General features: G+C 38.6%; 1 protein-coding gene across 2 annotated transcripts in view; it reads right to left on the bottom strand.

Moving 5' to 3' along the window:
- Positions 1–6369: 6369 nt before the first annotated feature.
- Positions 6370–18810, bottom strand: part of CDH2 (cadherin 2) — a 240866-nt gene continuing 228425 nt past the window's right edge. For both annotated transcript variants that reach the window (XM_069569104.1, XM_069569105.1), the window contains one exon: positions 6370–7781. In XM_069569104.1, coding sequence (XP_069425205.1) covers positions 7575–7781 — 207 coding nt within the window. In that variant the 3' untranslated portion in view covers positions 6370–7574. The remainder of the gene's footprint in view (positions 7782–18810) is intronic.

Below are 18810 nucleotides of genomic sequence, written 5' to 3'. Positions count from 1 at the left end.
CTTTTAATTTCATGGCTGCAGTCATAAAGAGGGCCAATCAACTGATACTTTCCACGAAGAGATTTTGTCTGTTGTTGAGCACATGGTAGAAATACACTCGTCAGGTATTTTATATTCGTCTAGCATCACTGACTCAATGGACACGAGTCTGAGTAAACTCCGGAAGATGGGGTTGGACAGGGAAGCCTGGCGTGCTGCAGTCTATGGGGTCGAACAGAGTTGAACACGACTGAGTGACTGAACTGAACATCTCACCAGCATTCCCTATGACAGTGACACTTCAGGTTAGTATGGCTTTCTTTTCCAGTTTTTTCCTTTGAATACGAAAATGATACATTTTTTCTCTCAAGATGAAAAACTATTTAAACAAACAATTGTAAAACTGCAAGGTAAAAACGAAAGTAGAAATGGACCTATATTTTTAATGCCTTTACTCCTTTTATGCCAGTGAGGTCAATCAGTTCACATGCCATTGGTCTGGAGACACTGTGAGGAGTAGCGAACTATTAGTGGGAGCATTGTCTCACTTGCCCAGTTCACTGAGGTTACCTCCAAAAATACATGATTGGAGATTACTGGTTCCAAAGATGGAGAATTGCAACAACCAGATCATTATCAAGACTGATGTTTTGGCCAATCCTTATTTATAATGCCTGTTTGAAAACGGCAGTAAAACAAATCTAAATTTATATGTTGTTTTGAAGATATAAAAGGCAAAATTATTCAAAAATTATTAACAGTAAAGAGATGGACCGAGTGAAAATCAGACAAATGCAAACACAAAACAAATGGAAAAAAGCAGCCAGGTATGGCTGTATAAAGGACAGACAAAATGGAATTTAGGGCCCAAAGCACTAAAAGTCATCAGGCAAGATATTTCTTATAAAAACAAATCTAAACTAGAGGATAGAACAGTTTTAAGCAGACATCAATATGGCCTGAAATACAGAAATCTAAAATGCTACAGAAACTGAGAAATACTAAAAATAGTAAGACATTACGTATTCGAAGAATAAAGCAAACAGGACTAAAAAAATGTATACACTAGAATGAGGTGAATAAACAGTCTATATCAATAAATCAAAGTTAGGTCTTTGAACAGAAAAATAGACTTTTAACTATTCTGCTGAAGGAAAAAAAAGTAAAAGAAAGAAAAGGAAGCATAACTTCAGATGTAAAACAGATTTTTAAAATGCTATATGGAACTTATCAATAAATTTTTTAAATGTTAGATACTTCTTCAGGAAGATGTGAATTATGAAAATTGGTCAAAAAGAAAGACAAGATCTAAATACACCAAGTCCTACTGGGGAAAGCCTGTCCTTACAATGGTAAAATTATAGAAGTGTAACAAATTTTTGTGAGTTGATAGTCCCAAGTTTATATAAATTATTCCAGAGCACAAAACAATGGCAGTCTTCCTAATTCTTTATTTGCTGCCAGAATAAATTTAGGACTAATACTAAACAAGAATAATGGAAAAATACAAAAGTATAAAAAAATTTAATGTAATTTTAAGTCTTAAGTAAAATCACAGCAAATCAAATACATCAGTCCATTAAAGGAATACCATTATGACCAAGTTGCTTCAGTCGTGTCCGACTCTTTGTGACTCACTGGATTGTAGCCTGTTAGGTTCCTCTGTTCACAGGATTTTCCAGGCAAGAATACTGGAGTAGGTAGCCATTCCCTTCTCCAGGGGATTTTCCTCACCCAGGGATCAAACCCGTGTCTCCTGCATTGCAGGCAGATTCTTTACCACTGAGCCACCAGGGAAGCCCATGATCAAGGAGGGTTTATTCCAAAAGTTTGATTCAATATTGGAAAACCTAATGGCATATTTCACTATATTAATGGATTAACATTTATTATCTCTATGGATGAAGGAAATGCATTTTCTAAAATTCAACATGAACACTCATAAAATCTCTAAGTAAGCTAGCTATATCTATACTTATAGGAAATTTTATACATAACGATGAAATACACAAAACTATCCTATTATAAAAACGATTAAAGCTTACAATTTACATTGCTACTAACTATACAGGAAATAAATTAAGTATTGATTTTTGAATAAGGAAAAAAACTTCATTATATACAAATATAAAAGATTATCAAAAATATCTGAGAAAATTATTTAAAAGCTATTGGAAATCATACAAGAGTAAAATGAGGATTAGAAATAGGAAGATAAATAAACATGAATAAATTTCCAATACAGTGGTAAAAGAATCACTTGAAAAAATGCTGCAAAAGTAGATTGTTTTAATGAAATTAAAATTACAATACAATGTCTAATGAAACTTTATGAAAGTGTATATTTGATCTGAAAAGTGAAAGAGATATTAGATGGAATAATAGAAGAAGCTATTAGCTCTTCACAGCTGTGTAAAATTTCCAAGAAAAATTGTTACAGAACTTGACAAAACTTTCTAAACTTAATGCACAAAAGAAATATAAATATAGAAAATTTTTATTAGAAGTAAAGAACAGTGGGAGAAATGGCTTGTCAGAAATGATATTCTAGTATAAAGATCTTGTAATGTGCATGAAATAAGTAAATGATCAATGGAACAGAATAAATGATCTAGAAACAATCAGACATTTCTATGGGAATTGTGTATAAGATCAAGGTTGGTTATGATTGGGTTAATGAATGGTGCTTAGAAAATAGACCACAGAAGTATTTTGAAAGTTAGATTTCTACCTCATACAAAATAATTTCCACGTGAATTAAAGAGCTAAATAAGTGCAAAGCAAAAAAAAAAAAAAAAAGACAACAAGAGAGGATAGCAATTGTATAATTTGGAGGTGAGAAGACCCTCTCAAAAACCTACAGTCGAAAATACTGACAGAGTAGATCACAAAAAACAAATGTTTATCAGTAAAACATCATAGGCAAATTTACAAGATTGGCAAAAGACCAGGAAAAAAAAGGCACGTAAGTTCTTACTAATCAACTGGAAAAAGCCAACTAATTTAATAGGGAAACAAACATAGGCAATTCAAAGAAACACAAATGGCTAATAAACATAAGAAAAATAAATCACCAACTAACCTCATTAGTGACCAGGAATGTCTTAATTACATGAGATTATTTTATGTTGTCGATCATATTGGCAAGACTTTAACACGTGTAATGTTTCAGCTTGTTGAAGATGAGGATGCATACACTTTTATAACAGTGTTGGGAGAGTCAACTGGGGTAGTATTTATTAGGGCAATTTGGCCATGTCTCATTAAAATTTAAAATGCACACATTTTTATAATGAAAAATGACCCATTTCACAGAGATTCTAGCACTTTGTATGTAAGCTTATTATTGGCAATGTTGCAGAAGTGACTCAAAGCACTGGAAACGACCTAGAAGAACATGCTTCTGGATGGGTTCCATAAACCATGTTCATAAATATAGTTTTCAAGGTTTTATTACATCACATGGTTACAATCACTTTGCAGAGTATTTGAAACTACTACTGTGGCCTGACTTAAAGGCTACCTTCCAAAGAAAAAAGAAAAAATCCTTGGCTAGATTGTCTTACATTCTGTGGTTACTATTTTGAGCAGCATAAAATCATTTTGCTAAAGAAGGAAGTTGCTGGCTTTTAGAAAGCCTTATCATCTTTTAGCTAAAAGGCACTTTAGAGTAACATTAAAACGCTTATAATTTTAGCCATATTTAATTAACTACTCTCCACGTTCTTTAATCTAGCAATTCCATCTCCAAACATCTCATTTAGAGAATACTCCCAGGCAGAGAAACATGCACAAGGCTATTAACCGATTGTAGCATTTTCTACTGTAGCGAAAAAATAAAAAACAATCAGTTTCTTAGGAAATGGTTACACTATATGGCCATATTAAGGAATACTACATAGCAATTAAAAAGGATGAAGTAGATATATATAATAATATGAAAAAACTTCCAAGATTCACTCCTAGAGAAAAAGACAAGTTACGCAAAATACATAATGTATCATCCCATTTTCATGAAAACAAAACAAAATAAACTCTTTATGTAAAACTGTGTGTAAAAATGCTTTTTTGGAAAAGACTATAAATTACATATCATTAATAAACAGCTGAACAGAAGTTCCTCCTATATCAGAGCTGCTGCTGCTGCTGCTAAGAGCAGGGGGCTTCTAGTTTCTGGTTCCCATTTTTTTTTCCCCACAAAGGAAACCTAGTCATGCATTACTCCAGCAAAATACAGATGTTTTGAAAACAACTGTGTTTACATTGACTGATTGTGTATATATAAAATGCTTATTATCAGTGCTAAAAATTAGCACATTGAGAATTTGGTTACAGATCACTACAATAAACTGAATATCACAATAGCCAGTCACAAAATTTTGGGGGGGTTTCCCAGTGCATATAGTTACGGTTATACTATACTGTGTTAAGTATGCAATGTCTAACATATGCACATACCTTAATTAAAAAGCACTTTATTGTTAAAAATTGCTAACCATCATCTAGCCTTCAGTGAGTGATAATCATTTTTGCTCATGCAGAGTTTAAAACGTTGCAGAAATTACCGCAATGTGGTAAGCTTGACTCAATGGACATCAGTTTAAGCAAACTCCAGGAGACAGTGAAGGACAGCGAAGCCTGGCATGCTGCAGTCCATGGGGTCGCAAAGGGTCGGATACGACTGAGCGACTGAACTACCACCAAAATGTGACACAGAAACAAGACTGAACAAATGGTGTAAAAATGGCACGAGATGTGCTTCACGCAGGGTTGCCACAAATTTTCAATTTGCTAAAAAAGGCAGCATCTGTGAAGCCCAATGAGGCATAAAAGGGCATAAATGGCATAAAACGAGGTTTGCCTATGTTAGAGATGTATGTGTGTGTTCAGTCGGTCAGTTGTGTCCGACTCTTTGTGACCCCATGGACTGTGGCCCCCCAGTCTCCTCTGTCCATGGGATTTCCCAGGCAAGAATACTGGAGTGGGTTGCCATTTCCTTCTCCAGGGGATCTTCCTGACCCAGGAATCAAACCTGAGTCTCCTGAATTGGCAAATGCGTTATCACTGAACCATCAGGGAAGCCCCTGTGTTAGAAATAGTCTGTCACTGAACATCAATCCTAAGAAAGTAATTGGAAGTGTTTGTTACCTGAGTGCTATGAATTTTAAATGCTGAGATGTTTGATTTTAAAGACAGTTTTCACTTGAACATACGGTAGTACAGAGGTGCAGTCTAAAGACACATTTTAAAAAGACTATTCCAATCAGCAAATTTACTAAGTATCATTATGAAATTGCAGAGGTAAGCTTTGGCATTTAAAGATTAGAAAAGTGAGAAGAAAATATTGCTTACAGAGCAAATTGATAGAAAAGTAAATTTCACTCTCTAGTATGAAATTAAAGCGAAAAACCACATGGAGTTAGAGGAGGTATACTGTATTAAGTTTTTTTCCAAAGTGTACAATATAAGTATATATAATGTGATAATGATCATAAGGAATATAGGAAAAAGCAGTGAGGATTTTCCAAGATTCTTAAAATTCATTTATGAACCACAGTGTGCACTGAACAATTTTATAAAATTGAATAAGGCGATTTTACTTTTCTGTCCTCTGTGACTACATCAGCTAATGCTGTTGTACCGTGTGCTTGAACTTTGTGGAGTAGATTTTGAGTGTTCTCACCACATACACATACACACAGAGACACAAAGTGTAACTATGTGAGGTGATACACGTGGTAAGCGACATGACTGTGGAAGTCATTTCATAATGTATACATACACCAAGTCTATCACTTTTTAGTGAGGTTTTCCTGCTGTGGGTGCAGCGGTCCCCAACCTTTTTGACACCAGGGACCGATCCTGTGAAAGACACTTTTTTTTCACGGAATGGAACTAGATAGTTTCGGGATGAGTCACACACATAATATCTACGATGCTACTGCTAATCTGACAGGAGGCAGGGAGTTCAGACAGTAATGTGAGTGATTGGGAGTGGCTGTAAATACAGATACAGGTCTGTGGCGAGAGGTTGGGGACCCCTGCGCTAGTGGGAAAAGTCTGTTAGAGTCAGCGTAACCACAGACAGGAGCAGAAGGGAATAAAAGCACAAAGGATGTTAAGAATTACACAGAGTTCACTGATGGGATCTGCATATACCACCTTCAGTGTAGTCGATTCCTGAGTGGCTTGATGTTTTCCTTCTATGATCAGGTTTTCTCCACCGCTCACCGGACACAGCTGGCTGCCACGCTAAGGGCTTTTTGATGGTGAACAGTGCAAGAACCAATTCATACTTTTGTACTGCAGTTCTCAACGCAACTCCAGGACCTGGGATTTTTGCAACATTCAAAGCATCTCAAGTAGAAAAGAAAAAGTTCAAACCAGTCACCAGATCCAAAATTAGCATTTTATTCAGAACGCTGGGGTCAGAGGTGTATCATTTATATTCTGGTACACAATTCAGAGGCAAAGCTGTTGTCAGAAGTCTCTCCAGTTTAAAAGCTTTTTTTTTTTTCATTTTTTTTTAAAAACACACACTGCAGTAGTGTCACCAGTATTAGGCCACCCCTTTCATTTCTTGCCTTTCCTTTTTTTTTTTTTTGGTACAAATTATGTAAAACATTTGTGCTAAGAACTTTTCTCCCTCCCCAAACAAAAAAAAAAGAAAATAAAAAATAAAAAAAATTAAAAAATTAAAAATTGAGTATTCTAACTACAGCTCAACAATTGAATCAAATGTCACTTTGTTTTGTAAATACTTTATCCATAACGAAAGATATAAACATGCAAAAAACCTGAATCCATAGTCCAAATAATACATACACATGTTCTGAAGTTTCTGCACTTCTCCATAGACTATGCCAATAAAACATTATGTACACATACCATTTTTACAGTGAAGTGGAAAAAATACAGTAAATAAAAAAGTGTACATGGATTAAGACCAAAATGTGTCTAACATTCTAGTTTATGAAAAAATTCAATTTTGCTACAAATTGGTGATATGAAAACTCCCTTTATTTGCAACCAGCTGCGTAAGTTTTAAGATTTTAGTGGAAAAAAAAAAAAAAACAAGAAACTAAAGTCTAAAACTAGAAGTAATGTACATTTTCCAATCTCATGGTCTCAGCCCCCAAGATAATAAAATTGCTCCATGAGTGGTTTGTCTGTTTAATTCCATATTTTTAATAAAAGCAAACGCGATGTAACAAAAGCGTGTCGAAGCATATCATGGTTTAACTTACTGCTCCCACCACAAAATATTTTGTCTTTTACTTATCATTTCAGAAATCAGTACCATTAAAGCCTTAAACATAAAACTAATTCCAATCTGAAAAAGGTACAAAAAGGCACATAAAATCCCAGTGCTTCTGTACTGTAAAATTCAAGTGTAACTGAGCTCAGTGTTTTTCCAAACAGTATTGGATCACCGATATTCCCTCTGAGCCCAAATTGGTTTGCAGCCTCTGCCAAAGCCTCCAGCAAGCACTGTGCTAGTAGACTACAAAGTTAAAGCCTAGCTTCTGAATGCTTTTTGGGAATATCAGTTGCAATTGTTTGTACTTGTCCAAAAACCAAGTTCACCCTGAAGTTCAGTCGTCACCTCCACCGTACATGTCAGCGAGTTTCTTGAAGCGGGGCCCCCAGTCGTTCAGATAGTCATAGTCCTGCTCACCTCCACTACTGGAGGAATTAAGGGAGCTCAAGGACCCGGCCGTGGAGCCACTGCCTTCATAGTCAAAGACTAAGAGGGAGTCGTAGGGCGGAGCGGTGGGATCGTTGTCAGCAGCTTTAAGGCCCTGCAGTTGGAAGACAAGGATGAAAAGAGGGTTACAGGGAGCGATTCCACAAGCAGACGCTAGTGGTCCCGTGGCATCAAACACCTGTTTGTAAGTTTCCACCTGCAGACCACCACATGCGCAACCCAGAGAAACTTGGGTTATCACCATGTTTGAAAGTTGGACGAAAATCAATGGATGTGTTTCCTCTGCAAAGAAAGAAATGTAAGGAATCTAGCTCAGTGAGGCTGAGACATACCATGGGACGGGGTTAACTGGAGAAGGCAGTTCACAGGCAACAGAAATGAACCACCAACGGCCTGCAGCTAGAAAGGGAGGATCTTAAATGAAGTTTGGTAATGCATCAGTGTAACACTGCATCGGACAGCACTAGTTTTGAATTATCATGCGTGGAGTGAGTTACATGAACAATACGGAAGGTTATGAAATCATGTGATATGTGGGCCCTGATCTATGTAGAATCAGAGTCATAAGATTTTGACAACGAACTGGCTTAGCAGAAATTATATGCAGGGCAAAAAGAGACATAGAAATGAGTGCGATAGTGTCCCTCTGTAATTTACAACCTAGTAACAGGCATGACTATAGTATGACACACAAGATAAATAAGTAACAAAACTATGAAATTTAGGCAAAAATCATTAGGATGCCAAAAACAAACACTGACTGGCTTGGAGAGCTGGGTGTTCAAGGAAGAAGTGGCATTCTATCTGACACAAATTTGGAAGGGTATCAAAGGAAGAATAAAGACAGGCCAGATGCGATCATAATACAAGGAAAGTTAGTCACTAAGTTAATAAAGAATGGAGTGACTTCTACCATCCACAGACTCTAGAAGAGTCATGATCCAATATCAATACACAGTATAAATATTGGGGAAGTGGAACCTAACAATCTAAAATTATATATACATATATATATTTACACACACATGCATACACACACACACACAGGGCTCTTAAAAATGGCTGAAAAAATGAGAACCAGTGAAATGATTATCAATAAACTTAACTCTTGCACAAAGATGCTTTTTTATATATAACTCTTATATCTGCAGCTAACTCAGAATTACTCTACAAAACCTTAAGAATTTAATGTATGTCTATTTGCCACATACTAAGTATTTATTTGATTTTTTCCCACTTCCATTCTAGCAGTCCAAGATAAACCACGGTTAGTCTCCAAACAATCACTCCCTCTCCCCGCAACTCTGCTTTTTTAAATTTTGGTGGGCTCATTAAGGCTCCCCTTGTCCAAGATGTGATGAACTGTCCATCTTTAGATCAATTCTTCCAATCCACATGTGCTTCATGAATACATAATATGTTTGTTTTTTTTTAATCAGAAGAAGAGGAAAAAGAGCATTTTTACAGTCAGCAAAATTACAGTCAGTATGTGTAGTGTTAAGAGGTCAGACACTGGGGTGACACCTCAGCTCTGCACAGTACAAGTTTCGGGACTTGGCTGAGTTCCACCAGCCCCATTTCCTAATCTGGAACTGTAATCACAGTAATACAATCGTTATGAAGCCCAAATAAAATAAAGGCTACCTAAGGGTATCTCCCCACAGGATCTGGCACTTGTTATAGCTCAGGAATATTAGTGAATTTTTTTTTTTAAATTTAAGTTTAGATAAAAAAATTCTTGCTTTGGAATTTGAATAAAGAAAAATAAATGTGGAGACGACATGTTTTAAGGGAATGATCGAAGGCAAAAGGAGAAGGGGACAGCAGAAATTGAGATGGTTAGATAGTATCACAAACTCAATGGACAAGAATTTGAGCAAACTCTGGGAGATGGTGAAGGAGAGCGGCGCCTGGCATGTTGCAGTCCATGGGGTTGCAGAGCTGGACAAGACTTAGAGATTAAACAAAAACAACAAAGCTTTTAAGAAACAAAATCGCAGCTGCTTGACTTCAACCAAAAATTTTTGAAAAAAGTACACACTAGCAGTTCCTCACGCCCAAGTTTGTCTCCCCAACAATCCTAACCTTTAATTAAGTACCATTTTTCATCTTTTTAAGTACACTATAACCCAGACATGCCTGTGTAAAGTAAAATAAAGCAAGTCTTCCTCAAACTACATCCATATATAACACATAAATAATTTTGGATAAGACTTTCTTGACTATATTTACAGAATAAGCTAAAGGACAATTCTGTTAAGCCTGAGATGGGCAAACTCCAATTTCTCAAAATTCCTGATCTTTTTTTGTGGCAGATTGTGTTACTGTCCTCAGTGATTCACCATCCTCTCCCCATGGGTAGATCACACGGGCCACCCTGGAGCCAACTGACTTTCCCAACCCATGGTCAGGCTTGGCCACCCGACTGGCACTGGCCAGTGAATGGATACAGAAGCATGGAGACCAGAGTCTAACGTCCATCAGCCCCTCATTTTTCCCCTCTGCCTGCCAGGAGAAGGGTCTGCACCAGAGGCGAGTTTTCCTTCTGCCTGGATCCTGAAACACAGAAGACATGTGGATCATGGTATCAGCACAAAACTGGAACTACAGAAAGGTGAAGACTAAGATGAACTGGCAAGTGACAATGGTGTGGCATCACGTGTGCCTGGATTCCGGGAGATGAAAGCCATGCCCTGTGCTTCCTGTGACTTAAGAATAATTAACGGAAGCTGCCTGGTTTTCACTGGGGTGTTAAAGGGCCTGAGACTTTCATCAAATGTCAACAAACACCTAACTGATATCCTCAAAATAGATATCAGTTCAGTTTATTTCAGTTCCTCAGTCGTGTCTGACTCTTTGCAACTCCATGGACTGCAGCACGCCAGGCTTCCCAGTCCATCACCAACTCCCAGAGATAGCTCAAACTCATGTCCATAAAGTCGGTGATGCCATCCAACCATCTCATCCTCTGTTGTAACCCTTATCCTCCTGCTCTCAAGCTTTCCCAGCATCAGGGTTTACTCCAATGAGTCAGTTCTTCTCATCAGGTGGCCAAAGTACTGGAGTTTCAGCTTCAGCATCAATCCTTCCACTGAATATTCAGGGTTGACTTCCTTTAGGATTGACTGGTTTGACCTCCTGGCAGTCCCAGAGACTCTCAAGAGTCTTTTCCAAAACCACAGTTCAAAACCATCAATTCTTTAGCACTCAGCTTTCTTTATGGTCCAACTCTCCCATCAATACACGACTACTGGAGAAACCATAGGATTGACTAGATGGACCTTTGTTGGCAAAGTAATGTCTCTACTTTTTAATATCCTTTATAGTAGGTTGATCATAGGTTTTCATCCAAGGAGCAAGCATCTTTTAATTTCATGACTACAGTCACCATCTGCAGTGATTTTGGACCCCCCCAAAATAAAGTCTGCCACTGTTTCCATTGTTTCCCCATCTATTTGCCATGAAGTGTTGGGAAAAGATGCCATGATCTTAGCTTTCTGAATGATGAGCTTTAAGCCAACTGTTTCACTCTCCTCTTTCTCTTTCATCAAGAGGCTCTTTAATTTGTTATATCAAAACAGATATAACACTGGTGATAATCTAGTCCTATACTCACCATCAAGAGTTTCAGAAGTATATCCCCCTTTTTTCTATTGGAGCTCTACAATGTTGTATTAGTTTCTGCTGTACAGCAAAGTGAATCAGCTCCAAGTATACATATATCCCCTCTGTTTTGGATTTTCCTCTCATCTAGATAGCCACTGAACACTAACTAGAGTTCCCTGTGCTATATAGTCAATTCTCATTAGTTATCTGTTTTATGCTTATGAAGGTAGCAGTAGCAGTAAAGAAGCTGCCTGCCAATGCAAGAGACGCAGGTTCGATCCCTAGGTCAGGAAGATCCCTTTAAGTAGGAAATGGCAACTCACTCCAGTATTCTTGCTCAGAAAATTCCATGAACAGAGGAGCTTGGCAGGCTACAGTCCATGGGGTCGAAAAGAGTCAGACATGACTGAGCACAGCACAGCAGTGTATCTATGTCAATCCTAAACTCCCAATACATCCCACCCCATTTCCCGCTTGGTGTCCATGTTTGTTGTCTATGTCTATGTCTCTATTTTCTGCTTTGCAAATAGGGTCATCACTTTTCTAGATTTCACATATATGCATTAATATATGGGATTTGTTTTTCTCTTTCCAACTTACTTCACTATCTGTGACAGTCTTTAGATTCATCAAAAATATTTCTTAAAATTTTTTCACTCCTACCGTGGCTTTCTGACCATTCTGATAGTTGCTGAATCTATGCTTTATTTCTACATTAAAAAAGGCGGTGAAGGCTATAAAACCCATGAGAGGTCACTGCTAGCCAAAACATCAAACACTGTCTCAGGTTCTTCTGATTACAAAAGGGCAAATCCCACTGAACTTTTCAAGAATTCTTAGGCAAGCCATCTTTCTGGGCTGAAGGTTAAGTACTTTAAGTCCCTGCCACTTGGTGAGCACCGATTTTTATCCGAGAATAAAATATGACTTTTCTGGGTAAGGCATTATATAAATTCCGGGTACTATTTTGGTAATTCTAAAAAGATTATAGTCAAGTCCCTAGAAACTGATCATGACAGGCCGGCAACCAGAGAGAACACACAGATAAATCTGGAGTGGTGGGGGCACAGAAGCTCTGGTTTTTCCCTTATGGAATTCCTTTTCTTAAATTTATTTTTGGCTGTGCTGGGTCTTCGTTGCTGCGTGGGCTTTCTCTAGTTGTGCTGAGTAGGGGCTACTCTCCGTCGCAGAGCACAGGCTTCTCATTGTGGCGGCTTCTCTTGTTGCAGAGCACGGGCTCTAGGGTGCTTGGGCTCAGTAGCCATGACACACAGGCTTAGTTGCTCCACAGGACATAGAATCTTCCGGGGGCAGGAATGAAACCCAAGTCCCTTGCGTTGGCAGGCGGATTCTTATCTGCTGTACCACCAGGGAAGTCCCTGGGATTCCTTTATTTGTTGGTGTGGACACCATTTCACATGATGTCTGACACACTTTTGCCAAATTTACAAAAAAACTAGATGTGTTTCTCTCTCCCTATTGGGTCTGACTACATCTATAAGACGATGTGTTTGTTTCACCTTTCCTGGAGAGGCAGATCTTGAACTCTGGATAAATCTGAACTAGTTTCTGCAGTTAGCTGCCTCTGTCATATCAAAGCTGTAGCTCCGGCTGAATTCTTGCTGAACTTGTATTTATAGACTTCTGATCTCATGTTTTATGGTGGAGACATGCTTTACAGGGACCATAAACACCCACATTCTTGTGTGAAGGAACACATTAGGGATATAAAACCCAAGAGTCAGTCCCTAACGGTCAGTCCCCTACTGTCTCAAATCTACTGCCTCAGTTCAGGTCATCATTAGACCCTGCCTCAAAGTGTTAGTTGTTCAGTCGTGTCCAACTCCTTGCAACTCTGTGACTGTAGCCTGCCAGGCTCCTCCGTCCATGGAATTCTCCAGGCAAGAATACTGAAGTGGGTTGCCATTTCCTTCTGCAGGGGATCTTCCCGACCCAGGGATGGAACCCGGGTCTCCTGCACTGCAGGCAGATTCTTTACTGTCTGAGCCATCAGGGAAGATCTCCAGGGAACATCCTGCCTGGACCATGGCAAAAGCCTCTCTAGCGGGCTTCCGTGTCCCCAGGACTCTATCTGCTTCTATCTTGCCAACTACTGTTGGTTCCTCTCTCAGACATTATTTGATGTCACATCCCCAATCCCAAGTAAAACTTTCTGACTGCTATCCCCTGTAGCAATGCTTCCAAAATAAGGGAGGAGTCCCCCTGGGGGTATGCAAGATGATTTTTAAATGATGTGTGTGTGTGTTAGTTGCTCAGTCGTGTCGGACTCTTTGCGACCCCATGGACTATAACCCTCCAGGCTCCTCTGTCCATGGGATTCTCCAGGCAAGAATACTGGAGTGGGTTGCCATTTCCTTAAATGGTGCACAGGCATTTTAAAACAATTATTTTTATTTAAAGGAAGTTAAAATTGATAAAATATTTAAATACATCATAAAAACTGTTTGCAGACATGGAAAAGACTAGGAGGCGTTACTTAAAGGCCTGAAGCTGAATGTTAGGGTAATCTACAGGATATAGTCAAAATCCTTCAAGGAGCAGTCATTTCACCTTTCCCTTGCAACTCTTCTCAGTTCCAGCAACCATAACTGAATTATTCACTAAATTTTTCAGCAAAATCCCCTCAAACCTAAAAACATCTTACTTTTGGAGTATCTCCATTTTATTTACATATTAATTTCCTGCTAGCTGAGATGTGATTCCTTTTGTTTAAAATGTCCTATGTCATATTTTTTTTCATTTGATTAATTTCCATCCATCTATCCATCTGTTTCAAGGCCATTAAAAATGTCACTTCCGTTTCCTGGAATTCTTCCCCAAACTGTGACCGAGAGTAGTTCCTGTGGTCTCTCTGGTCCTCTTTATTTCTATCGCCATACTTTGGTTATACTGGATCATGACATCCCTTTCTGCTGAGGTGGTTCTGTACTCCTTTCAGATGCTGCCCACGCTGCCTGACATCCAACAGCTACTCTAGATGGTAATTTGTACTGTTGTCCTGGGCTTAGTTTGCTCACTTTGGCACCTTGCTCATGTTTATATTTATAGCTTTCACAAGAAGCCAGGATTTAGGTTTAAAATATCTGCAAATATAAAAGTATGATCACGTGAAAGTGAAATTCCATGACTTATGAGTGCCAACATTACTACATCCTTTTTTGGAAAATTCACTTTACTTCAGCTTTTTAAATTTTTTTGGAACTAGAGTTTTTTTACTTGTTTTATTTACAATTAAAGGGCAGTACAAAGTTTTTACTCCTGAATAGTAGCTTGTAATGATAATATGATACTGATAGTAATTAAGAGATTTTACAGTCACTAGAGTAGGCACTTTATGTGGACTGTATTATTTCATCCTCATTGCAATCTTAAAAGGAGGGTCTATTATTATCACCATTTCATAAATAAGGAAACTAGAAATATAAATGATTACATCCAAGGACCCTAACCTTGTACAAGGTAACAGAGCTGTTAAATGAGGCACCTGGATTTGAACTTCAACACCTAACTCTTGTAAGAGTGGACAGGGATATGTTTAAAAGAATATATTAAATTTAATTACTGGAGAAAAAAGGCAAATATTTTAAACTTTGGTAGTTTTAAATAAGTTATTCCAGTAGTACCTTCATATATTTTAAAGTAATATTGACTGAAAGTTGGTCTTTTAACAGAAATATGCCCTTGGTTTTTATATTTCTGAGAAAGAAATACACAGGATTAATATAGTTATTGGAGGTATGCTAATATCTACTGTTGGCCTGGGATTAAACTACCTTTAGTTTCAACTTTTCACCCTCCGAAGATCTTATTTAAAAGTGTCAAAGCAGAATGAAATTCTGTGCTTGAAATTCAAAATGTGTGATTTGTTTTACGTTATCTACCAGTCTAGAAATATTATCATTTTTTGAGATTCATTATTTAAATAAACAAAATAGAAACTGTTCTCATGAGCTTACCTATTCTTTACATCTATAAAAACACTCCAATTATAATCTCCACTATATTCTTCTTCCTTTGGAACATTCAGTACTGTGCTAAATCAAATAAAACCTAGAGATAAAGAAATCTGTTTGCATTTTAAATGTAGTTATAGGTGCCTTCAACTCAAAACTTGACCTGTATTTATTTTTATCAGTCCAGTTATAGAAAGATACCGAACAAATCTTAGTGGGTGTGTTAGATGGAAGAATCTACACAGTGAGTTTGAATGTTATCTCTGATTTAGGTCTTTTAACGGTTTGATTCCACTGAACTTTCTCACAGAACTGATCGTCACATCCCTGGACCCACTTTGTAGTTGTTTTTTGTGACCCCTTGAACGCCTTAGGCTTTCTTCTTTCTGTGTCCAAAAGTAGGGCATTTCTAGGTATAGACTCTGGGTTCTCCTTTCTCCTCCACATTTCTGTCTTACAATCACATTCAGTTTTGAGGATTTAGCAGTCATTTGGGGAATGATTTCCAAACGCGGTCCTCTTGTCCGCTCATGTACTCACCAAACCAGTTTGCCCACAAGGGTCCCCCCAGGGATGCACCTTTCCCCCTGGACCACCGGAGGGCCCTAAGGGATGAGAAGGGATGCTTGGATAGGAGTAATGGAGGGAGGTGAGTCGTAGGAGCAAGCGGATGCCGCTGGATGGCGCCCATCCTTACTCTGTGTGCCTGACCCTTCATGGGCAACTAGTATCTAGAAAAAGAGCAAAGGGCACTCTAGGCAGGAAAAACAGGGTGGGGCCTGGCGCTGGCATGGAATGACAAGCTGAGATAAGGAACTACAAGTAGAGGTCTCTGTTGCCTGCCTGTAGAATGCAGGTGGGGGAGGGGCCTGAGAGGAAGCTGGATCACCGAGAGTTAAGAACCAGATCCAGCGGGGGCATCCTGTGCCTGGCAAGGGGAGAGTTCAGATACTGGAGTGTTTGTCTGGTATGGAGATCATGCTAGGAGCAACTCGGGAACTCATACCGAGAGCCTCGCCCTCTATTGTCTTATCTATGTATCACTGGCACTGGATGTCACAGCAGCTATATGGTAGCCATCTGCTGAATGAATGATCCTAAACCAAGCTCGAGAGGACTGCCAAATGAGCCATTTCTAACAAAGACAGACAACTCTCAAATTATGAATGGGCTGTATTTCAGAAGCTGATATGTAAAGTCAATTGTTAGGAACAACCTTTTTCATTTAGGTATTCACACGTTTGTTATAATCTCTAGCCACTGTTGAAACCGTGTACCTGAGAAAAGAGATTTCCACATGGAAATTCCTACTGCGTACCTCTTCCTACTGTGCCATTAGAATGGTTGGGTAACTGAACCTTATTACCTAAAAACTCTCCTCTCTTTACTGAAGGAAGTCCAGTCATACTTTTTCAAAAATGGGGACCTCCCTGGGGGTTCAGTGGCTAAAAATCCACTGGCCGATGCAGGGGACATGGGTTTGATCCCCGGTCTGGGAAGATTTCTACATGCTGTGGGGCAACTAAGCCTGTGCAGTGTAACTACTGGAGCCCAAGTGCCCTAGGGCCTGCGCTGCACAATGAGAGAAGCCACTGAAATGAGCAGCTCACGCTCCACAACTAGAGAGTAGCCCCTACTCGCTGCAACTGAAGAAAAGCTGCATAGCAACGAAGAACCGGCACAGCCAAAAATAAATAAATAAATAGTGCATGCCCCACACCTGTCACAGTCCTTGAAACGACAGAATCTAGGAGCTACTCAACACAGTAGATGCTCAGGTTACACAAAGAAGGTCAGGAAATAACCCTCATCCCAGAGAGGATGGACATGCTGACATAGGAGAGAGAAATACCAACAGTTACACCCCATGTGAGGGCTATGACCCAGGGAGCGTCTTGGTATTAATAACTACCCCTCACAGAGGTATTGTAACAGCTTCAGAGAGAAGAGGATATTTGAGCTGCATCTGAAGGCCAAATGGGTATCTCCTGACAGTTAAGAAGGAAGGGCTTTGGAAAAGCTGTTGCTGTTGTAAAAGTTGTTGTTCAGTCGCTCAGTCGGAAAAGTTAATTTATAGTTGAGCCTGTGATGTTTGTGAGGGACTACAAATAGTTTGTAGGGCAGGACAGATTACAAACAGCCTTAGACATGACCCTTAGTGCTTGAACTTTGCCTTGAGAAAAGAGGAGTGTCCCGATAGAATAGGAGTCTCACAGAACAGTGATACTTCAGGGAAACCTTCAGGTGAGTATTTGTTGAATTTCACTGAAGCCAGAATTCTTGCTTTATGAAAGTCCAGTGTCTATACCTACATTTAGAAGATTCACCAAGTCTTGAAATCCAACAACCACATACATAATACATAATAAGGAATACATAATAAGGATGAAAGCTAAATTAGAAGTAAACTCATCAGGCATGCTTACATAGTCAAAAATATCTAGTTATGTGTGTGTGTGTGTGTGTATGTATGTATGTATATTCCTGCTAATTCCCCTAACCAAGCCTATTGTATAAATAATCTGGAAAAGTCAGGGCATATTTTTATACATAAAGGAGTTACCTGTGCTTTGTTTTTGCTTTCTGTCAGCTTTTAAATCATGTCTACTACAAATTAACCTATTAACTATTTAACAGAATTGAATAGACATGTTCAAAAAGCAGCATGTATTTTAGGAATAGATAGTAATGAATATTTGTAGAGACAGATTAGCTAATTGTGTTTCAAAATTTTTCCTACAAACTATAAAAGCATCTAAAAACCTAAGGTAGATTGATTATGTAGATGTAATATATGATTGTTTCAAAAAAGCCTAAGAAATGGGGCTTCCAAATCTGCCTCAATGTTTGAGACCTGGGTTTGATCCCTGAGTCAGGAAGTTCCCCTGGAGGAGGGCATGGCAACCCACTCTAGTATTCTGGCCTGGAGACTCCCATGGACAAAGGACCTGGTGAGCTACAGTCCATAGGGCTGCAAAGAGTTGGACATGACTGAGTGGCTAACCCTTTCATTTTCAGGAAATGAATCTTATCAGCACAGGACTGAAGGCAATAATATACAACAGATGCTTTCCACTGTGAAAGGCACTGAGACCAATTCTGGTCTTGCTGTTTCTGAATGCTAGGACACGGCCAGAGAATCAATATCAATATGTATCATTCTCTTAAACTAACAATAAAAATTCCAAAGAATTGCAGCAAAACTGTAGACATGATCAAAAGAAGCAGTATTAAATCATTTGACTTCAAAACTTCAGGATTAAATGTAGCAGAACTCTTGGTCAGTAATGAAATAAAAGAATGCCATAATAATTTTGACAGTGGAAATCATTATCTGTTATATTCAACAGAGAATTAGCCTGCCTCTTGCAGAAGCTCTTAAAACTCCTCAACTAGACAAGTATTTAAATCACTTACATAATATTTAATTTAGCTGCTCTTCCTGCTAATCTTATTTGATGGAACTCTCTAGTTGTTGGGTGCATGTGTGCTAAGTTCCTTCAGTTGTGTCTGACTCTTAGTGACCCTAGGAACTATAGCACA

Source organism: Ovis canadensis, chromosome 23 (genome assembly GCF_042477335.2).
Source record: "Ovis canadensis isolate MfBH-ARS-UI-01 breed Bighorn chromosome 23, ARS-UI_OviCan_v2, whole genome shotgun sequence".
Classification (NCBI taxonomy): Eukaryota; Metazoa; Chordata; class Mammalia; order Artiodactyla; family Bovidae; genus Ovis; species Ovis canadensis.
This window is presented reverse-complemented; position numbering and strand designations above follow the sequence as displayed.